The sequence below is a fragment of the Mercenaria mercenaria genome, chromosome 4 (assembly GCF_021730395.1).
Source record: "Mercenaria mercenaria strain notata chromosome 4, MADL_Memer_1, whole genome shotgun sequence".
Lineage (NCBI taxonomy): Eukaryota > Metazoa > Mollusca > Bivalvia > Venerida > Veneridae > Mercenaria > Mercenaria mercenaria.
Genome location: NC_069364.1, coordinates 40,096,647 through 40,120,652, shown reverse-complemented (window position 1 = coordinate 40,120,652; position 24,006 = coordinate 40,096,647). Strand labels below are relative to the sequence as shown.

The following is a 24,006-nucleotide window of genomic DNA, read 5'->3' as shown; positions in this document are numbered from 1 at the left end:
ATTGCTTTCCCTGTATAACAATAGCTAAACTATTTCTACACCCAATCAGCTGATGAAAGCTTTGATCATATCTATACAGTCTAAACCCACCTGAACACTGTTTGGAGTATAATGATAGGAAAACTTAAAAAAAAACATACATACACTTCATACAGAAAATCTTTAAGAGGTGGCCAATCCTATTTCATTAAGATTTTAAGATATTCTTTCGCTTTAACTGTATTCTCTAATTTTATTTAATAAAAAAAGTGTAAATCCCTGTCCACATTTCACTTTGCAGAATTTGCTGTACCGTGACGCATTAGTTGTTTGACATGGATAATTAGCTCTAATAACTCGAAGTTAATTACCGGCCGGAAATCATGGGAGGCTATTTTTAGCAAACAGCATGATCCCTGTTGAAATCAGTAAACTATTGTTAAACACTGAATCAAAACCTTTTAAAATGTAAATATATAGGTTATAGGTTCTACTAATTTATTTCAGCTGGACTGTGATGTAAACTGATTTGAATTAATCTCAAGTCCTCCCCGAGAAAACCCTGTGCTGCTATCGTTTAAGAAAGATGAGGTCGTGACCTCAATTAGATTTGAAGTTACGACCTCCAGGTTAATGTAAACATTTCAGCATGTTATTAATGCTCCGAAGAAATGGTGATGAGTTCATTATAACTTTATCGTAGATTGATATAGAGCGTTATTGTATATTTCTCTTATTATATGTGTAGGTCGTGACCTCAATTGGAATTGAAGTTACGACCTCCAGGTTAATGTAAAAATTTCAGCATGTTATTACTGCTCCGAAGAAATGCTGATGAGTTCATTATAACTTTATCGTAGATTGATATAGAGCGTTATTGTATATTTCTCTTATTATATGTGTAGGACCGCTGCCTCTTGCTGATGCTGGACGTATCGACAATGTCACCGAACAGTGTTTCGCAGTCACATGGAGCAATAATCAGAATTTAAGTTACACTCATTACCATATCGTCATATCTCCTGTATCAACATCTCTTCACGCCATATGTGGAACTCTAGAAAATGGCAACTGTACATTGCTACGCAAAAATAACGTTACATCTCTAGAATTCAATGGACTCGATCCAGGAACAAACTATTCAGTTATTATCTACACCTCTGTTGCCGGTTTGATAAGTGAAGCAGGACCAGAGACTCATGCATATACGAGTAGGTACAATTTCAATGAATAATAGCCTTTTTGTGAGGTTAAGAGATCTTTAAATCACAACATCGGCCAAATTCTTGGGCAACAATTATTTTCTTATTGAATCCAACAACTCACAGTCAATAGTGAAGGCAATTGTTTCATTGTTTTATTATATAAATCTAACAACTTAATTAAATATCACTGTCATAGTAAAATGTATTTGTAGTATTTGTAAATGTAAAAGACATGTAAATTCATTAGTAAAACAAAACCCTTGAATGTAACTTTCTTAAAAATAGTTTTACCTGCATAACAATAGCAGAACAATTTCTACACTCAATCAGTTGATGAAAACTTTGATTATATCTACAGTCACATCCCATCTTAACACTGTTTGGAGCATAATGATAGGAAAACTTAAAAAGACATTCATACATTTCATACAGAAAATAGATAAAAGTTGGCCAATCACATTTCATCAACATTTCAAGATATCTTATTCACTTTAACTGTATTCTTTTATTTTTTTTAACGCAAGAAAGTGTAAGACCATGTCCACGTTTCACTTTGAAGAATTTACTGTACAGTGACACATTAGTAATTTGACATGGATAGTTGACTCTATTAACTCAAAGCTCTGCCGGAAGAAAGGGTAGGCTATCTCTAGCAAACAGCAGTTTCCCTGATGAAAGCAGCAAAATATAGTTAAATACTGAATGAAAACATTTTAAAATGTAAATATTTAGCTTATACTAATTTGATTTAGCTCGACTGTGGTGTAGACCTATTTGAATTAATCTCAAGTCCTCCCCGAGAAAACCTGAGCTGGTATCGTATGAGAAATGTGAGGTCATGACCTCAGTTGGACTCGAAGATACGACCTCCAGGTTAATGTAAATATTTCAGCATGTTATTAATGCTCCGAAGAAATGCTGATGCATTCATTATAACTTTATCGTAGATTGATATAGAGCGTGGTTATATCATTCTTTTATTATATCTGTAGAACCGCTGCCTCTTGCTGACGCTGGGCGTATTAGCAATGTCACCGAGCAGAGTTTCGCAGTCACGTGGAAGAATATTCAGAATTTAAGTTATGCTCATTACCATATCGTCATATCTCCTGTATCAACATCTCTTCACGCCATGTGTGAAACTCTAGAAAATGGCAACTGTACATTGCTACGCGAAAATAACATAACATCTCTAGAATTCGATGGACTCGAACCAGGAACAAACTATTCAGTTATCATCTACACCTCAGTTCCCGGTTTGATAAGCGAAGCAGGACGAGAGACTCATACATATACAAGTAGGTACAATTTTAATGAATAATTGCCTTTTAGTGAGGTAAATAGATCTTTATGTCTCAACATCGGCCAAATTCTAAGGCAACAATTATTTTCTTATTGAGTCCAACAACTCATTAGTCAATAGCGAAAGCAATTGTTTTATTGTTTATTTAACTAAATCTAACAACTCACGGTGATTAGATATCACTGAGATAGTAAATTGTTTTTGTAATATTTGTATATAAAAAGGACAAATTAATTCGCCAGTTAGACAAAACCCTCTAATGTAACTTTCTTTAAATATTGCTTTCCCTGTATAACAATAGCTAAACTATTTCTACACCCAATGAGCTGATGAAAGCTTTGATAATATCTATACAGTCAAAACCCACCTGAGCACTTTTGGAGTATGATGATAGGAAAACTTCATACAGAAAATGTTTAATAGGTGGCCAATCCCATTTCATCCAGATTTTAAGATATTCTTTAGCTTTAACTGTATTCTCTAATTTTATTTAATAAAAAAAAAAAAAGCGTAAATCCATGTCCACATTTCACTTTGCAGAATTTGCTGTAGAGTGACGCATTAGTAATTTGACATGGATAATTAACTCTATTAACTCGAAGTTAATTACCGGCCGGAAATCATGGGAGGCTATTTTTAGCAAACAGCATGATCCCTGTTGAAATCAGTAAACTGTTGTTAAACACTGAATCAAAACCTTTTAAAATGTGAATATATAGGTTAGAGGTTCTACTAATTTATTTCAGCTGGACTGTGATGTAAACTGATTTGAATTAATCTCAAGTCCTCCCCGAGAAAACCCTGTGCTGTTATCGTATGAGACAGATGAGGTCGTGACCTCAATTAGATTTGAAGTAACGACCTCCAGGTTAATGTAAACATTTCAGCATGTTATTAATGCTCCGAAGAAATGGTGATGAGTTCATTATAACTTTATCGTAGATTGATATAGAGCGTTATTGAATATTTCTCTTATTATATGTGTAATTCGTGACCTCATTTGGATTTGAAGTTACGACCTCCAGGTTAATGTAAAAATTTCAGGATGTTATTAATGCTCCGAAGAAATGTTGTTGAGTTCATTATAACTTTATCGTAGATTGATATAGAGCGTTATTGTATATTTCTCTTATTATATGTGTAGGACCGCTGCCTCTTGCTGATGCTGGACGTATCGACAATGTCACCGAACAGAGTTTCGCAGTCACATGGAAGAATAATCAGAATTTAAGTTATACTCATTACCACATCGTCATATCTCCTGTATCAACATCTCTTGACGCCCTGTGTGAAACTCTAGAAAACGGCAACTGCACATTGCTACGCAAAAATAACGCTACATTTCTAGAATTCAATGGACTCGATCCAGGAACAAACTATTCAGTTATCATCTACACCTCAGTTCCCGGTTTAATAAGTGAAGCAGGACCAGAGACTCATACATATACGAGTAGGTACAATTTCAATGAATAATTGCCTCTTTGTGAGGCAAAGAGGTCTTTAAATTTCAACATCGGCCAGATTCTAAGGCAACAGTTATTTTCTTATTGAATCCAACAACTCATTAGTCAATAGTGAAAGCAATTGTTTTTATTTTTTTATTATCTAAATCTAACAACTCACGGATATTAAATATCACTGTCATAGAATAGTGTGTTTGTAATATTTGTAAATTGAAAGGACAAGTAAATTCGCCAGTTATACAAAACCCTCTAATATACCTTTTTTAAAAAATTGCTTTCCCTGTGTAACAATAGCAAATCTATTTCTACACCCAATCAGTTGATGAAAGCTTTTTCCCTGTTGAAATCAGTAAACTATTGTTAAATACTGAATCAAAAATTTAAAAATGATAAGATATAGCTTATAGATTCTACTTATTTATTTTAGCTTGACTGTGACATGTTAACTTATTTGAATGAATATCAAGTCCAACCTGAGAAATCCCTGAGCTGGTATCTTATGAGAAAGGTGAAGTCATGACCTCAATTGAACTCGAAGTTACGACCTCCAGGTTAATTTAATATTTCAGCATGTTATTAATGCTCCGAAAAAATGCTGATGCATTCATTATAACTTTATCGTAGATTGATATAGAGCGTTATTATATATTTCTCTTATTATATCTGTAGAACCGCTGCCTCTTGCTGAGGCTGGACGTATCGGCAATGTCACCGAACAGAGTTTCGCAGTCACATGGAGCAATAATCAGAATTTAAGTTACACTCATTACCATATCGTCATATCTCCTGTATCAACATCTCTTCACGCCATATGTGAAACTCTAGAAAATGGCAACTGTACATTGCTACGCAAAAATAACGTTACATCTCTAGAATTCAATGGACTCGATCCAGGAACAAACTATTCAGTTATCATCTACACCTCAGTTGCCGGTTTAATAAGTGAAGAAGGACCAGAGACTCATACATATACGAGTAGGTACAATTTGAATGAATAGGTTGGCCGGTTGTCTAGTGGTAACACGCTTGACTGTCAATCCAGAGGTCCGGGGTTCTAATTCCGGTCCAGGCACTGGAAATATCTGAGATGCTCTTGACTGTCTCCCACCTTACTAAGAGGCCTGTACTGGTTCTTCCCAGGAAAGACGGCTTCGCGTGTATCGGTGCTATACACTGGGCACGTTAAAGAACCAGACTGTCTATTCGCAAAGAGCTAGGCTAAGTTAGCCGGACAGGCCTGTATCTAAATCTGTTCTCTCTATCTGTTCTGGGGGCTTTATCTCACTCTGTCCCTCTGGTCAGATCTCCCTGAGTCTGTACTAGTAGAAGATGAATTTCACGCCCTGTTTGGCTGCGTTTGCTATATGTAAATAAAATCTTAAAAGTAGATCCCTCGGAAGCAGCGAGAACAAGGCAAACAGTGAAAATTGCAGACTCGGTTTGATTGAGTCTGTTCATGAGCCATAATGGAAAATGCAACACTGCCCACGCCCCCTAGCACCGGCTTAAGCAATATTCAATCTTCAAATCTAAATGAATTGAAATCAATGATCCCGAAGGACCAGAAAATATAACAACACTGAGATGAAGTCGGGGCGACTTTTTACGGCCGCCACACAGCGCCTTTGAACGTTTTTATCATGAAAATTGCGCTATATAAATCTGGTATAATAATAATAATAATAATAATAATAATAATAATAATTGCCTTTTTGTGAGGTAAAAAGATCTTTAAATCTCAACATCTGCCAAATTCTAAGACAACATTATTTTCTTATTGAGTCCAACAACTCATTAGACAATAGTGAAAGGAATTGTTTTATTATTTTAATATCTAAATATAAAACCTCACGGAGATTAAATATCACTGTCATAGTAAATTCTATCTGTGATATTTGTAAATTAAAAGGAAAAGTAAATCCGCCAGTTAGACAAAACCCTCTAATGTTACTTAAAGTTTCTTAAAAATTGCTTTGCCTGTATAACAATAGCAAAAACTATTTCTACACACAATCAGCCGATGAAAGCTTTGATTATATCTATAGAGTAACAACCTATCAGAACACTGTTTTGAGAACTTAAAAAGACATACATACACTTCATACAGAATATGTCTAAGAGGTGGCCAATCACATTTCATCAACATTTTAAGATATTTTTTTCACTTTAACAGTATTATCTATATTTTGTAATGAAAAAAAGTATAAAACCATGTCCAAGTTTCACTTTGCAGAATTTGCTGTACATGGAAAATCAACTCTATTAACTCGAAGATAATTGCCCGCAGGAAATAAGGGGAGGCTGTCTGTAGAAATCAATAAAATATTGTTAATACTAAATCAAAACCTTTTAAAATGTAAATATTTAACTTACAGATTCTACTTATTTATATTTGCTCGACTGTGATGTAAACTTATTTGAATTAATCTCAAGTCCTCCCCGAGGAAACCCTGTGCTGGCATCATTTGAGAAAGGTGAGGTCATGAATTCAAATGGACTCGAAGTTACGACCTCCAGGTTAATGTAAATATTTCAGCATGTAATTAATGCTCCGATGAAATGCTGACGCATTCATTATAACTTTATCGTAGATTGATATGGAGCGTTATTATATATTTCTCTTATTATATCTGTAGAACCGCTGCCACTTGCTGACGCTGGACATATCGGTAATGTCACCGAACAGAGTTTCGCAGTCATATGGAAGAATAATCAGAATTCAAGCTATACTCATTACCATATTGTCATATCTCCTGTATCAACATCTCTTGACGCCATGTGTGAAACTCTAGAAAATGGCAACTGTACATTGCTACGCAAAAATAACGTTACATCTCTAGAATTCAATGGACTCGATCCAGGAACAAAATATTCAGTTATCATCTACACCTCAGTTGCCGGTTTAATAAGTGAAGAAGGACCAGAGACTCATACATATACGAGTAGGTACAATTTCAATGAATAATTGCCTTTCGATGAGGAAAAGAGATATATATTCTGCAGATCTTTAAATTTAAGCAGCGGTCAAATTCTAAGGCAACAATTATTTTAATATTGAATCCAACAACCGTTTAGACAATTGTGAAAGGATTTGTTTTATATTCTAAATCTAAGAACTCACTGAGATTTAATATCACTCTCATAGTAAAATGTATTTGTAATATTTGTAAATTAAAAAGACATATATATTCGCCTGTCAGACAAAACCCTCGAACGTAACCTTTGTAAATATTATTTTCCCTGCGTAACCATTGCAAAACAATTTCTACGCCCAATCGGTTTTCTCAAAGCTTTTATTATATCTATATAGTCAAAACAGTACGAAAATTTAAAAAGACATACAACAATTTTAAGAAGGTGGCCAATCACATATCATCAACATTTCAATACTTTGTTTTGCTTTAACTGTATTCTGTTACAGTTTTATTTTGATGAACAAAAGGCCCATTACACAGAGATAGATCCTCATTGGAAGTGTATGTTTTTATAATTTTTATGAACTTTTGTAATAATTCCCCTTAATTATGTGTTAGTATTCAAATTTTTGGTCATTTCTTTACATTTCAATATAATTTGTAGTTTTACATTAGCAAGAATCATGATTAAAAGGCCAAATAAAACAATGTATAGCTTCTTAATCCTTTTATATCCAGTCTATCCTGGTTGCTCAACCAATATAACTAAAGGGAGGTAATGACAAGTTTACAAACTTGCATTTCTAATAAATTTTGGCCTAACATATATTTGTTTATGTTAATTGTTGAGAAATATAGCACAACAAGTCTTATGTTTATATCATTCAGTAGGCAAAGTATGTTCATTTAATTTGTACGTACGCAGCATTGTCCGGGCAACTGGGATAGGAAAATCAATTTTTTCTTAAAGAACTTACTGTGAAAATGTAACATGTACTAAGCACTCACTGAACACAGATAAGTGAAATGTAAATATTTAGCTTATACTAATTCATTCTAGCTCTAATGTGATGTTAACATAGTTGAAATAATCTCAAGTCCGTCCCCAACAAAAACCCAATACCGATGTCGTATGAGAATGGTGAGGTCATGACCCTATTTTGACTATAACTGAAGACCTGTGGGATAATGTAAATATTTCATCATGTTATTAAAGCTCCGAGATAAATGCTGCTGCATTTATTATACTTTATCTTAGATTGATATAAATCGTTATTATATATTTCTCTTATAATATCTGTAGGACCGATGCCTCTTGCTGACGCTGGATGTATCGTCAATGTCACCGAACAGAGTTTCGCAGTCACATGGAATATTAATCAGAATTTAAGTTTTACTCATTACCGTATCGTCATATCTCCTGTATCAACATCTCTTGACGCCACGTGTGAAACTCTAGAAAATGGCAACTGTACATTGCTAAGCAAAGATAATGTAACATCTCTAGAATTCAAAGGACTCGATCCAGGAACAAAATACTCCGTCATCATATACACCTTAATTGACGGTTTAATAAGCAAAGCAGGAAAAGAGACTCATACATATACGAGTAGGTACAATTTCAATGAATAACTGCCTTTTTTGTGAGGAAAAGAAATATATTTTTTGTAGATATAAAATCTCAACATCGGCCAAAGTCTAAGGCGACAATTATTTTCTTATTGAATCCAATAACTCATTAGTCATTTGTGAAAGGATTTTTTTATTATCTAAATCTAACAACTCACTGATATTTAATATCACTGCCATGGTATAATATATTTGCAATGTTTGTAAATTAAAATGGCATGTAAATTCGCCAGTACGACGAAACCCATCAATATAACTTTAATAAATATAGTTTTCCCTGCACAACCGTAGCAAAACAATTTCTACACCCAATCAGTTGATGAAAGCTTTGATTATATCTATACAGTCAAACCCAATCTTAACACTGTTTCGGGTATGATGATAGGAAAGCTTAAAAAGACATACTGACACTCTATACAGAAAATGTTTTAAAGGTGGCCAATCACATTTCATCAAGATTTTAAGATATTTTTTTCGCTTTCAAAAAAAGAAAAAAGAAAGAAAAAACCCCCCACATAAACAATACCCACGTTTCACTTTGCAGAATTTGTTGTACAGTGACGCAATAGTATTTTGCCATGGATAATTAACTATATAAACTCGAAGTTCAATACCTGCCGGAAATGAGGGGAGGCTATCTGTAGTATACAGCATTTTTCCTGTTGAAATCAGCAAAACAGTGTTAAATACTGAATAAAAACCTTTTAATATGTAAATATTTCGCATATACTAATTTATTTTAGCTCGACTGCGATGTAAACTTATTCGAATAAATCTCAAGTCCACCCCAAGAAAACCCCATGCTGGTTTCGTAATAGAAAGGTAAGGGGATGACCTCATTTGGACTCGAAGTTACGACCTCCAGGTTAAAGTAAATATTTCAGCATGTTATTAATGCTCCGAGAAAGATGCAGATGTATTTATTATAACTTTTATCTCAGACTGATATAGAGCGTTATTATATTTCTCTTATTATATCTGTAGAACCGCTGCCTCTTGCTGACGCTGGACGTATCGGCAATGTCACCGAACAGAGTTTCGCAGTCACATGGAAGAATAATCAGAATTTAAGTTATACTCATTACCATATCGTTATATCTCCTGTACCAACATCTCTTGACGCCATGTGTGAAACTCTAGAAAATGGCAACTGTACATTGCTGCGTAAAAGTAACATAACATCTCTAGAATTCAAAGGAGTCGATCCAGGAACAAAATATTCAGTTATCATCTACACCTCAGTTGCCGGGTTAATAAGTGAAGAAGGACCAGAGACTCATACATATACGAGTAGGTACAATTTCAATGAATTATTGCCTGTCTGTGAGGTAAAAAGATCTTTATGTCTCAACATCGTCCAAATTCTAAGGCAACAATTATTTTCTTATTGAGTCCAACAACTCATTAGTCAATAGTGAAAGCAATTGTTTTATTGTTTATTTTACTAAATCTAACAACTCACGGTGATTAGATATCACTGTCATAGTAAATTGTTTTTGTAATATTTGTATATAAAAATGACAAATTAATTCGCCAGTTAGACAAAACCCTCTAATGTAACTTTCTTAAATATTGATTTCCCTGTATAACAATAGCTAAACAATTTCTACATCCAATCAGCTGATGAAAGCTTTGATCATATCTATACAGTCTAAACCCACCTGAACACTGTTTGGAGTATGATGATAGGAAAACTTCATACAGAAAACGTTTAATAGGTGGCCAATCCCATTTCATCCAGATTTTAAGATATTCTTTCGCTTTAACTGTATTCTCTAATTTTATTTAATGAACAAATAAAGTGTAAATGCATGTCCACATTTCACTTTGCAGAATTTGCTGTACAGTGACGCATTAGAAATTTGACATGGATAATTAACTCTATTAACTCGAAGTTAATTACCGGCCGGAAATCATGGGAGGCTATTTTTAGCAAACAGCATGATCCCTGTTGAAATCAGTGAACTATTGTTAAACACTGAATCAAAACCTTTTAAAATGTAAATATATAGGTTACAGGTTCTACTAATTTATTTCAGCTGGACTGTGATGTAAACTGATTTGAATTAATCTCAAGTCCTCCCCGAGAAAACCCTGTGCTGCTATCGTATGAGAAAGATGAGGTCGTGACCTCAATTAGATTTGAAGTTACAACCTCCAGGATAATGTAAACATTTCAGCATGTTATTAATGCTTCGAAGAAATGGTGATGAGTTCATTATAACTTTATCGTAGATTGATATAAAGCCTTATTGTATATTTCTCTTATTATATCTGTAGGACCGCTGCCTCTTGCTGATGCTGGACGTATCGACAATGTCACCGAACAGAGTTTCGCAGTCACATGGAAGAATAATCAGAATTTAAGTTATACTCATTACCACATCGTCATATCTCCTGTATCAACATCTCTTGACGCCATGTGTGGAACTCTAGAAAATGGCAACTGTACATTGCTACGCAAAAATAACGTTACATCTCTAGAATTCAATGGACTCGAACCAGGAACAAACTATTCAGTTATCATCTACACCTCAGTTGCCGGTTTAATAAGTGAAGCAGGACCAGAGATTCATACATATACGAGTAGGTACAATTTCAATGAATAATTGCCTGTTTTGTGGGTTTAAGAGATCTTTAAATCTCAACATCGGCCAAATTCTAAAGCAAAAATTATTTTCTTATTGAATCCACCAACTCACAGTCAATAGTGAAAGCAATTGTTTAACTGTTTTATTATATAAATTTAATAACTCACGGGGATTAAATATCACTGTCATAGTAAAATGTTTTTGTAATATTTGTAAATTTAAAAGACATGTAAATTCATTAGTAAAACAAAACCCTTGAATGTAGCTTACTTGAAAATAGTTTTACCTGCACATCCATAGCAGGACAATTTCTACACCCTATCAGTTGATGAAAACTTTGATTATATCTATACAGTCAAAACCTATCTTAACACTGTTTGGAGTATGATGATAGTAAAACTTAAATAGACGTTCATACACTTCATACAGAAAATGTCTTTAAAAGTTGGCCAGTCACATTTCATCAACATTTTAAGATTTTTTTTTCACTTTAACTGTGTTCTTTTATTCTTATTTAATGCAAAAAAGTGTTAAACCATGTCCAAGTTTCACTTTGAAGAATTGCTGTACAGTGACGCATTAGTAATTTGAGATGGATAGTTAACTCAATCAACACAAAGTTAATTACTTGCCGGAAAAGGGGTGGGGGTGGGGGTCTATCTGTAGCAAACCGCATTTTCCCTGTTGAAATCAGCGAAATATTGTTAAATACGGAATTGAAACCTTTTAAAGTAGATATATTTAGCTTATACTAATTTATTTTAGCTCGACTGTGATGTAAACTTATTTGAATTAATCTAAAGTCCATCCCGAGAAAACCTGTGCTGTTGTCGTATGAGAAAGGTGAGGTCATGACCTCAGTTGGACTCGAAGTAACGACCTCCAGGTTAATGTAAATATATCAGAATGTTATTTCATAAATGCTGCGGAGAAATGTTGATGCATTTGTTATAACTTTATCGTAGATTGATATAGAGCGTTATTTTATATTTCTCTTATTATATCTGTAGAACCGCTGCCTCTTGCTGACGCTGGACGTATCGGCAATGTCACCGAACAGAGTTTCGCAGTCACATGGAACAATAATCAGAATTTAAGTTACACTCATTACCATATCGTCATATTTCCTGTATCAGCATCTCTTGACGCCATGTGTGAAACTCTAGAAAATGGCAACTGTACATTGCTACGCAAAAATAACGTTACATTTCTAGAATTCAATGGACTCGATGCAGGAACAAACTATTCAGTTATCATCTACACCTCAGTTGCCGGTTTAATAAGTGAAGCAGGACCAGAGACTCATACATATACGAGTAGGTACAATGTCAATGAATAATTGCCTTTTTGTGAGGCTAAGTGGTCTTTAAATTTCAACATCGGCCAAATTCTAAGGGAACCATTATTTTCTTATTGAATCCAACAACTCATTAGTCAATAGTGAAAGCAATTTTTTTTATTTTTTTATTATCTAAATCTAACAACTCACGGATATTAAATATCACTGTCATAGTATAGTGTATTTGTAATATTTGTAAATTGAAAGGACAAGTAAATTCGCCAGTTAGAGAAAACCCTCTAATATACCTTTTTTAAAAAATTGCTTTCCCTGTGTAACAATAGCAAAACTATTTCTACACCCAATCAGTTGATGAAAGCTTTTTCCCTGTTGAAATCAGTAAACTATTGTTAAATACTGAATCAAAACATTTAAAAATGATAAGATATAGCTTATAAATTCTACTTATTTATTTTAGCTTGACTGTGACATGTTAACTTATTTGAATGAATATCAAGTCCAACCTGAGAAAACCCTGAGCTGTTATCTTATGAGAAAGGTGAAGTCATGACCTCAATTGAACTCGAAGTTACGACCTCCAGGTTAATTTAATTTTTCAGCATGTTATTAATGCCCCGAAGAAATGCTGATGCATTCATTATAACTTTATCGTAGATTGATATAGAGCGTTATTATATATTTCTCTTATTATATCTGTAGAACCGCTGCCTCTTGCTGACACTGGACGAATCGGCAATGTCACCGAACAGAGTTTCGCAGTCACATGGAGCAATAATCAGAATTTAAGTTACACTCATTACCATATCGTCATATCTCCTGTATCAACATCTCTTCACGCCATATGTGAAACTCTAGAAAATGGCAACTGTACATTGCTACGCAAAAATAACGTTACATCTCTAGAATTCAATGGACTCGATCCAGGAACAAACTATTCAGTTATCATCTACACCTCAGTTGCCGGTTTGATAAGTGAAGCAGGACCAGAGACTCATACATATACGAGTAGGTACAATTTCAATGAATAGGTTGGCCGGTTGTCTAGTGGTAACACGCTTGACTGTCAATCCAGAGGTCCGGGGTTCTAATCCCGGTCCAGGCACTGGAAATATCTGAGATGCTCTTGGCTGTCTCCCACCTTACTAAGAGGCCTGTACTGCTTCTTCCCAGGAAAGACGGCTTCGCGTGTATCGGTGCTATACACTGGGCACGTTAAAGAACCAGACTGTCTATTCGCAGAGCTAGGCTAAGTTAGCCGGACAGGCCTGTATCTAAATCTGTTCTCTCTATCTGTTCTGGGGGCTTTATCTCACTCTGTCCCTCTGGTCAGATCTCCCTGAGTCTGTACTAGTAGAAGATGAATTTCACGCCCTGTTTGGCTGCATTTGCTATATGTAAATAAAATCTTAAAAGTAGATCCCTCGGAAGCAGGGAGAACAAGGCAAACAGTGAAAATTGCAGACTCGGTTTGATTGAGTCTGTTCATGAGCCGTAATGGAAAATGCAACACTGCCCACGCCCCCTAGCACCGGCTTAAGCAGTATTCAATCTTCAAATCTAAATGAATTGAAATCAATGATCCCGAAGGACCAGAAAATATAACAACACTGAGATGAAGTCGGGGCGACATTTTACGGCCGCCACACAGCGCCTTTGAACGTTTTTATCATGAAAATTGCGCTATATAAATCTGGTATAATAATAATAATAATAATAATAATTGCCTTTTTGTGAGGTAAAAAGATCTTTAAATCTCAACATCGGCCAAATTCTAAGACAACATTATTTTCTTATTGAGTCCAACAACTCATTAGACAATAGTGAAAGGAATTGTTTTATTGTTTTATTATAAATATAAAAACTCACGGAGATTAAATATCACTGTCATAGTAAATTCTATTTGTGATATTTGTAAATGAAAAGGAAAAGTAAATCCGCCAGTTAGACAAAACCCTCTAATGTTACTTAAAGTTTCTTAAAAATTGCTTTGCCTGTATAACAATAGCAAAAACTATTTCTACACACAATCAGCCGATGAAAGCTTTGATTGTATCTATAGAGTAACAACCTATCAGAACACTGTTTTGAGAACTTAAAAAGACATACATACACTTCATACAGAATATGTCTAAGAGGTGGCCAATCACATTTCATCAACATTTTAAGATATTTTTTTTCGCTTTAACAGTATTATCTATATTTTGTAATGAAAAAAGTATAAAACCATGTCCAAGTTTCACTTTGCAGAATTTGCTGTACATGGAAAATCAACTCTATTAACTCGAAGATAATTGCCCGCAGGAAATAAGGGGAGGCTGTCTGTAGAAATTAATAAAATATTGTTAATACTAAATCAAAACCTTTTAAAATGTAAATATTTAACTTACAGATTCTACTTATTTATATTTGCTCGACTGTGATGTAAACTTATTTGAATTAATCTCAAGTCCTCCCCGAGGAAACCCTGTGCTGGCATCATTTGAGAAAGGTGAGGTCATGAATTCAAATGGACTCGAAGTTACGACCTCCAGGTAAATAATTCAGCATGTAATTAATGCTCCGATGAAATGCTGACGCATTCATTATAACTTTATCGTAGATTGATATGGAGCGTTATTATATATTTCTCTTATTATATCTGTAGAATCGCTGCCTCTTGCTTACGCTGGACATATCGGTAATGTCACCGAACAGAGTTTCGCAGTCATATGGAAGAATAATCAGAATTCAAGCTATACTCATTACCATATTGTCATATCTCCTGTATCAGCATCTCTTGACGCCATGTGTGAAACTCTAGAAAATGGCAACTGTACATTGCTACGCAAAAATAACGTTACATCTCTAGAATTCAAAGGACTCGATCCAGGAACAAAATACTCCGTCATCATATACACCTTAATTGACGGTTTAATAAGCAAAGCAGGAAAAGAGACTCATACATATACGAGTAGGTACAATTTCAATGAATAACTGCCTTTTTTGTGAGGAAAAGAAATATATTTTTTGTAGATCTATAAATCTCAACATCGGCCAAAGTCTAAGGCGACAATTATTTTCTTATTGAATCCAATAACTCATTAGTCATTTGTGAAAGGATTTTTTTTATTATCTAAATCTAACAACTCACTGATATTTAATATCACTGCCATGGTATAATATATTTGCAATGTTTGTAAATTAAAATGGCATGTAAATTCGCCAGTACGACGAAACCCATGAATATAACTTTAATAGATATAGTTTTCCCTGCATAACCGTAGCAAAACAATTTCTACACCCAATCAGTTGATGAAAGCTTTGATTATATCTATACAGTCAAACCCAATCTTAACACTGTTTCGGGTATGATGATAGGAAAGCTTAAAAAGACATACTGACACTCTATACAGAAAATGTTTTAAAGGTGGCCAATCACATTTCATCAAGATTTTAAGATATTTTTTTCGCTTTTAAAAAAAAAAAGAAAAAAGAAAGAACCCCTCCCCCCCACATAAACAATACCCACGTTTCACTTTGCAGAATTTGTTGTACAGTGACGCAATAGTATTTTGCCATGGATAATTAACTATATAAACTCGAAGTTCAATACCTGCCGGAAATGAGGGGAGGCTATCTGTAGTATACAGCATTTTCCCTGTTGAAATCAGCAAAACAGTGTTAAATACTGAATAAAAACCTTTTAATATGTAAATATTTCGCATATACTAATTTATTTTAGCTCGACTGCGATGTAAACTTATTCGAATAAATCTCAAGTCCACCCCGAGAAAACCCCATGCTGGTTTCGTAATAGAAAGGTAAGGGCATGATCTCATTTGGACTCGAAGTTACGACCTCCAGGTTAAAGTAAATATTTCAGCATGTTATTAATGCTCCGAGAAAGATGCAGATGTATTTATTATAACTTTTATCTCAGACTGATATAGAGCGTTATTATATTTCTCTTATTATATCTGTAGAACCGCTGCCTCTTGCTGACGCTGGACGTATCGGCAATGTCACCGAACAGAGTTTCGCAGTCACATGGAAGAATAATCAGAATTTAAGTTATACTCATTACCATATCGTTATATCTCCTGTACCAACATCTCTTGACGCCATGTGTGAAACTCTAGAAAATGGCAACTGTACATTGCTACGTAAAAGTAACATAACATCTCTAGAATTCAAAGGACTCGATCCAGGAACAAAATATTCAGTTATCATCTACACCTCAGTTGCCGGGTTAATAAGCGAAGAAGGACCAGAGACTCATACATATACGAGTAGGTACAACTTCAATGAATTATTGCCTGTCTGTGAGGTAAAAAGATCTTTATGTCTCAACATCGTCCAAATTCTAAGGCAACAATTATTTTGTTATTGAGTCCAACAACTCATTAGTCAATAGTGAAAGCAATTGTTTTATTGTTTATTTAACTAAATCTAACAACTCACGGTGATTAGATATCACTGTCATAGTAAATTGTTTTTGTAATATTTGTATATAAAAAGGATAAATTAATTCGCCAGTTAGACAAAACCCTCTAATGTAGCTTTCTTAAATATTGATTTCCCTGTATAACAATAGCTAAACAATTTCTACATCCAATCAGCTGATGAAAGCTTTGATCATATCTATACAGTCAAAACCCACCTGAACACTGTTTGGAGTATGATGATAGGAAAACTTCATACAGAAAACGTTTAATAGGTGGCCAATCCCATTTCATCCAGATTTTAAGATATTCTTTCGCTTTAACTGTATTCTCTAATTTTATTTAATGAACAAAAAAAGTGTAAATCCATGTCCACATTTCACTTTGCAGAATTTGCTGTACAGTGACGCATTAGAAATTTGAAATGGATAATTAACTCTATTAACTCGAAGTTAATTACCGGCCGGAAATCATGGGAGGCTATTTTTAGCAAACAGCATGATCCCTGTTGAAATCAGTGAACTATTGTTAAACACTGAATCAAAACCTTTTAAAATGTAAATATATAGGTTACAGGTTCTACTAATTTATTTCAGCTGGACTGTGATGTAAACTGATTTGAATTAATCTCAAGTCCTCCCCGAGAAAACCCTGTGCTGCTATCGTATGAGAAAGATGAGGTCGTGACCTCAATTAGATTTGAAGTTACAACCTCCAGGATAATGTAAACATTTCAGCATGTTATTAATGCTTCGAAGAAATGGTGATGAGTTCATTATAACTTTATCGTAGATTGATATAAAGCCTTATTGTATATTTCTCTTATTATATGTGTAGGACCGCTGCCTCTTGCTGATGCTGGACGTATCGACAATGTCACCGAACAGAGTTTCGCAGTCACATGGAAGAATAATCAGAATTTAAGTTATACTCATTACCACATCGTCATATCTCCTGTATCAACATCTCTTGACGCCATGTGTGAAACTCTAGAAAATGGCAACTGTACATTGCTACGCAAAAATAACGTTACATCTCTAGAATTCAATGGACTCGATCCAGGAACAAACTATTCAGTTATCATCTACACCTCAGTTGTCGGTTTTGTCAGTGAAGCAGGACCAGAGATTCATATATATACGAGTAGGTACAATTTCAATGAATAATTGCCTGTTTTGTGGGTTTAAGAGATCTTTAAATCTCAACATCGGCCAAATTCTAAAGCAACAATTATTTTCTTATTGATTCCAACAACTCACAGTCAATAGTGAAAGCAATTGTTTAACTGTTTCATTATATAAATTTAATAACTCACGGGGATTAAATATCACTGTCATAGTAAAATGTTTTTGTAATATTTGTAAATTTAAAAGACATGTAAATTCATTAGTAAAACAAAACCCTTGAGTGTAGCTTTCTTGAAAATAGTTTTACCTGCACATCCATAGCAGGACAATTTCTACACCCTATCAGTTGATGAAAACTTTGATTATATCTATACAGTCAAAACCCATCTTAACACTGTTTGGAGTATGATGATAGTAAAACTTAAATAGACATTCACACACTTCATACAGAAAATGTCTTTAAAAGTTGGCCAGTCACATTTCATCAACATTTTAAGATACTTTTTTTTCACTTTAACTGTGTTCTTTTATTCTTATTTAATGCAAAAAAGTGTTAAACCATGTCCAAGTTTCACTTTGAAGAATTGCTGTACAGTGACGCATTAGTAATTTGAGATGGATAGTTAACTCAATAAACACAAAGTTAATTACTTGCCGGAAAAGGGGTGGGGGTGGGGGTCTATCTGTAGCAAACCGCATTTTCCCTGTTGAAATCAGCGAAATATTGTTAAATACGGAATTGAAACCTTTTAAAGTAGATATATTTAGCTTATACTTATTTATTTTAGCTCGACTTTGATGTAAACTTATTTGAATTAATCTAAAGTCCATCCCGAGAAAACCTGCGCTGTTGTCGTATGAGAAAGGTGAGGTCATGACCTCAGTTGGACTCGAAGTAACGACCTCCAGGTTAATGTAAATATTTCAGAATGTTATTTCATAAATGCTGCGAAGAAATGCTGATGCATTCATTATAACTTTATCGTAGATTGATATAGATCGTTATTATATATTTCTCTTATTATATCTGTAGAACCGCTGCCTCTTGCTGACGCTGGACGTATCGGCAATGTCACCGAACAGAGTTTCGCAGTCACATGGAAGAATAATCAGAATTTAAGTTACACTCATTACCATATCGTCATATTTCCTGTATCAGCATCTCTTGACGCCATGTGTGAAACTCTAGAAAATGGCAACTGTACATTGCTACGCAAAAATAACGTTACATTTCTAGAATTCAATGGACTCGATGCAGGAACAAACTATTCAGTTATCATCTACACCTCAGTTGCCGGGTTAATAAGTGAAGAAGGACCAGAGACTCATACATATACGAGTAGGTACAATTTCAATGAATTATTGCCTGTGTGTGAGGAAATAGATATATTTTTTGCAGATGTTTAAATTTTAGATCGGCCAAATTCTGAGGCAACAAATATTTTCTTGTTGAATGCAACAATTCACTAGTCATTTGTGAAGTGAAAACAATTGTTTTATTATATAAAATTTAATATCTAAATCTAAGAACTCATGGATATTGAATATCACTGTCATAGTAAAATGTTTTCGTAATATTTGTAAATTAAAAAGACATGTAAAGGACTTCGGACACTCTCTGTATGAATTTGCGTACTCCAAGAGTGAAAAATAAACCACTGAGAAATAAATATTTAATTACAAATACCATCAAAATACATATTTGAGATTATTTCTTTAAGTCAAATTTTCAATATTTGTTTCATAAAACGGTTATTTTTTGCTCTAAATAGAATAACGTACTGCAAATTTTAATTTTTCAGACTTGAAGTACCATCTCTCTCCGTACAATATGACATGTAGAATGATATTTAATATGATCAAGAACATTAGAATACAATCTGAAGAATGATATTAAAGAACAGTGTTAAAGAAAAAATCTTAAGTCATTTATGCAATTAATGTAAACAAGAACAAAGGAGAACAGTATTTAAAACTAAACAATTTTCACAATTCATAGAAAGTCTTTTTATATATATATATCGGCCTTTGTAGTAGCACTTCTCCTTTCTTCCTCCATGACTTATTTTTTAACCCGTGTTACATCCATATTTCACAAAACCAATATTTTTTTTAGTGTTCTGTAATTTTCCAGCTGGACCATCTTCTTCGCCAAACTCCACAGGCTCTCAGCTTGCAGTCCACTCCGCCATTGTCGCTTGGTTTCGCCACCGATCCTTCTACACATTTGTCCCTTGGTTTCAACATTCTTCTACAGCGTAACGCATCATCATCAATCTCTGTAGCTAAGAATCTCCTGTCATAGGCCGTAACGTTGTACCGCACTCTCCAAGTTTATGATGTTCATCCATCTAATTTCATTTGCTAACTTCTGAAATGTTCTAGAGTTCTCTCAGTTATGTTATAATATTACTGTTTCCTTAACGTAATGTCCAATATTTTAGATGCATTTTCTAGAGTTCTCCAAGTTAAGATATTACTGTTTCATTAACGTAATTTCCAATATTTCAGATGACCACCGAAAATACTTTATTGTTATTATATTGTTCCCATTTGTCATAAATGACAGATAAAATCAAGACTGCATGTTTACAAATTGTCATAATACACAATGCAATGTCATCATTTTGCTTTGACAGGTACTTCCCAATATGTAACCGTTGCATGTAATGAGTCTCCCTTCGGCTATTATATATTGACAGTCCGCAATATGACAGACTTATAATGTTCACTCGGAATACACTTTTTGCCAGTTTGATTTGACAGTTTGTCGGTATTTTATTTCAGACAGTTCGTATTTTATTCCAGACAGTTCATACTTTCTTTTCATAAGTGGTATCTGTACTTCGCATAAACCGTTATGTTACTGAGAACCTTACTTCTTTGTACTTTTTTTTTTTTGCAAGCTATGTCCTACGTTTTACATTATTCGAAAAAAAAAGATATCAGCCAAAGTATGTTCCTAACAAAAAGCAAAATATGTTCTAATATAAAAATTCTAAATAATTGTATTTAAGAATGCATATGAAAGCTACAAAAACTCTACAAAATAAAACGCCTAGTAATACCTAAATACACACAGAAATACATACAAAACCAACCACCAATATATAAACAGAATAACTGATAATGATTTCTTCCATGATTTTTTTTTACTTAATGTAACCTTTCTTGATGATTCGACAGATATATTATGTCGTCCGCGAGAAAAAATAAGTTTTCCGACAAAATTCTCTGCATGAAAATCATGAAGGGTAACATGAAAAAGTAATAGCACGTTCGACTGATTTTGCAACTCTTTGACAAAAATACTACATCAGGTCTCATAAAACAAAAGCTGTTGCACTTAAAATATCTGGTACACACACGTACCTCATAATGCAATATATGCATCGATTTCACGCTATGGTAGTAAGACTCCGACTAAAGATTTCGGAAGACAGTATCTGTGTCTGTATAATAGTATACATCTTACAAAACAACTGGGATCTCAACTTCCAGTCTCATAAAGACAATATTAAGTAACTCACAATATATATATATATTATATATAAATTCAACCTTACTGGAATCCACATGTTCCAGCGACAATATCAAGTCATTTTGCATAATAAACATATTCTTTTGCCATATCAGACTTCAAAATATTTCCAGCACAACAGACCAGACAGAACACAGTAATTTAAACAAAACAAAAATATAACTACAGGGTGTTCCCAAATGTGAACTAACCAATACTTTTTGCATTCATTTAAACAATTTGGTAGTCAAATATTTTTACATCTGTTTGTATCTCAAATAACATACAAATGTTTGCAAAGCGTACACATAGCTATGTTATACATGTATAGTAGTGAGAGAAGCAAATACTGTGAATTCATTATTATTCGTTGGGTTAAATTTTCATTGGCTTATCCTGCTTGTTTGTTGGAGTAGATTGACAAATGTGTGCTGTAAAATACTAGCAACACACCAGACAATCTTCTGCGTGCCCTCCACGCGACGCGCACGCCACTAGCGATGAGGAAGTTATTTCTTTTCCATTTTTTATATTTTTTTTTTGTATTTTTGATATATTTTTCATTTCTTTATTTTTTCGTCTTTTTCTGTGCGTTTATATTTATTTCTGTTAGACACATACTAAATGTCACACGCATTCATTATTTCATGTTCTTCTTTTTGTGAAAACTGAATTAAATATTTTTCTTTGTGGCGGACTAGGCCTAAACACCACAACAAAGAGAAAATATGTACACGTACAGCAATCCTGACTATAGTCTATTCAACAGAAATAACGCTTGGCATTGATATGCCTGTAATGCATAGGTCAAAGTAGCTTCTTGGCAGGTCATATCAGTGATGGTTCCACATTCAGTTGGTCCGAGAGCTCACGGACTTTTATTGCAACAAAAGAGGCCGAAAGAAGTTTATACTTTTTTGGAAACAATATTTCATATCTTCCATGAAAACCCATTTCTTAAGTGTCAAAGCCGTGCCTATCTATATTTTGTTCACTTATGTTTGTGATAGGGGAGGTAAAACTCACTTGTTAAAATTTAGGGGGTAGGGTAAAGTTTACGTCTACCAGTTTTTTCACTGTTTAATTACAGTAGCTATCTGATTGTCAGTAAATGTATATATGTCAACCAATGTCAGCAAAAAGAAATTCAACAAAAAGGAATGAAGGGCAAACTTGATATTTAAGGTCAAAGGTCAAATTTATGTACAAATCACAAAACTTGGCATATTTGAAATTTATTTTTATTCTTAAAAATTAGTTTGTTATCATAAGTCACTCAGCTTTATATTTGTAATGTGTATATATCAGTCAAAGTCAGAAATGCAAATCTTATTACTGAACGTCAAGGTCCACGCTGATAATTGAAGGTCAAAGTTCATTTTTATGCAAAAATGTGAAAAATTTTACCTTTACTTTTTCTATTTTTTTAAATATGTATTCACATTGTTAGTCACTGAAATTAATTCGTTTTAATGTCTGTATGTCAGGCAAAGTCAGCAGTGCAGATGTAACCCTAAAACTGCCAAGGCTAAAGCATATATCAATGGTCAAAGGTCAAATTTGTGTGAAAAAATGCATGAATAGCTTCCTGTTTGAAATATAACAGCTATTTCTGATCATTATTTGTAATTGCTCGTGATTTTTTTAATGTATATATGTCCCAAAATGTCAGTAATAAATATATCGTCTAAAATCAGACAAGTTCAAATGTGATATTAAGGGTCAAAGGTCATTTTCAAGTAAAAGAATGAAAAAATAGCTCTTTAACTTTCTTCTTGTTAATAATATTTTGTCGATATTAATCAACGATATCAGTTCATTTTAATGTATAAATGTTAGGCGATGTCTAGTATGCACATATAATTTCAAAACATTCAAGGTCAACCAAAATATCAAAGGTCAAAGGTCAAAAAAGTGAGTAAAATGTTGCGATAATATCACCGATTTGTAATAATTTTTATTATTTAAAAGTATTTGTTTTGTCATTTTAGTAACTGGCCGTTGTTCATTTTACTGTATATATGTCAGACGATGTCATGGAAAGAAAATAACTCAAGGTCAAACCTGGTATTGGAGTTCAGGGGTCACTTTTGTATAAAAAAAATCACAAATTGAAGCATACTTACTCATTACTTTGTTCAAAAATAGCTTGTTGTTATAATTGACTATTAGCAATTTACTTTAATGTATACATGTCAAGCAAGGTCTGCAATGTAGTTCTTGTCCCTATAAGTAAAAGGCAAACCTATTATCAAAGGTCAAAGGTCAAATTTGTGTAAGAATTCGCAAAAAACAGCAATTTTGCAATGATTTTTCTTTATTGTGTAGGTTATTTTTGTCACTACAAGTAAAACTGATCATTATTCATTTTAAAGTATGTATAACAGACAATATCACTGTTGAAATAATAATGAAAAAATAGTCAAGGTCAAACCTGACATTAAAGGTCAAATGTCATTTTCATGTAACAATTCAAAATACAGCATTTTTAATTTCTTCTTCGTTAAAAATTATCTTGTCATTTTCTTAATTGAAAATAATTCTGTCTTACGT

General features: G+C 33.7%; 1 protein-coding gene across 1 annotated transcript in view; it reads left to right on the top strand.

Moving 5' to 3' along the window:
• The window catches only part of LOC123552825 (receptor-type tyrosine-protein phosphatase beta-like), a 107,362-nt gene that overhangs the window by 14,744 nt on the left and 68,612 nt on the right, over window positions 1-24,006 (top strand). The window contains exons 10-23 of the mRNA XM_053542144.1: window positions 885-1,190; window positions 2,177-2,482; window positions 3,632-3,937; window positions 4,620-4,925; window positions 6,587-6,892; window positions 8,169-8,474; window positions 9,479-9,784; window positions 10,775-11,080; window positions 12,096-12,401; window positions 13,085-13,390; window positions 15,030-15,335; window positions 16,348-16,653; window positions 17,644-17,949; window positions 18,967-19,272. Coding sequence (XP_053398119.1) covers window positions 885-1,190; window positions 2,177-2,482; window positions 3,632-3,937; window positions 4,620-4,925; window positions 6,587-6,892; window positions 8,169-8,474; window positions 9,479-9,784; window positions 10,775-11,080; window positions 12,096-12,401; window positions 13,085-13,390; window positions 15,030-15,335; window positions 16,348-16,653; window positions 17,644-17,949; window positions 18,967-19,272 — 4,284 coding nt within the window. The remainder of the gene's footprint in view (window positions 1-884; window positions 1,191-2,176; window positions 2,483-3,631; window positions 3,938-4,619; window positions 4,926-6,586; window positions 6,893-8,168; window positions 8,475-9,478; window positions 9,785-10,774; window positions 11,081-12,095; window positions 12,402-13,084; window positions 13,391-15,029; window positions 15,336-16,347; window positions 16,654-17,643; window positions 17,950-18,966; window positions 19,273-24,006) is intronic.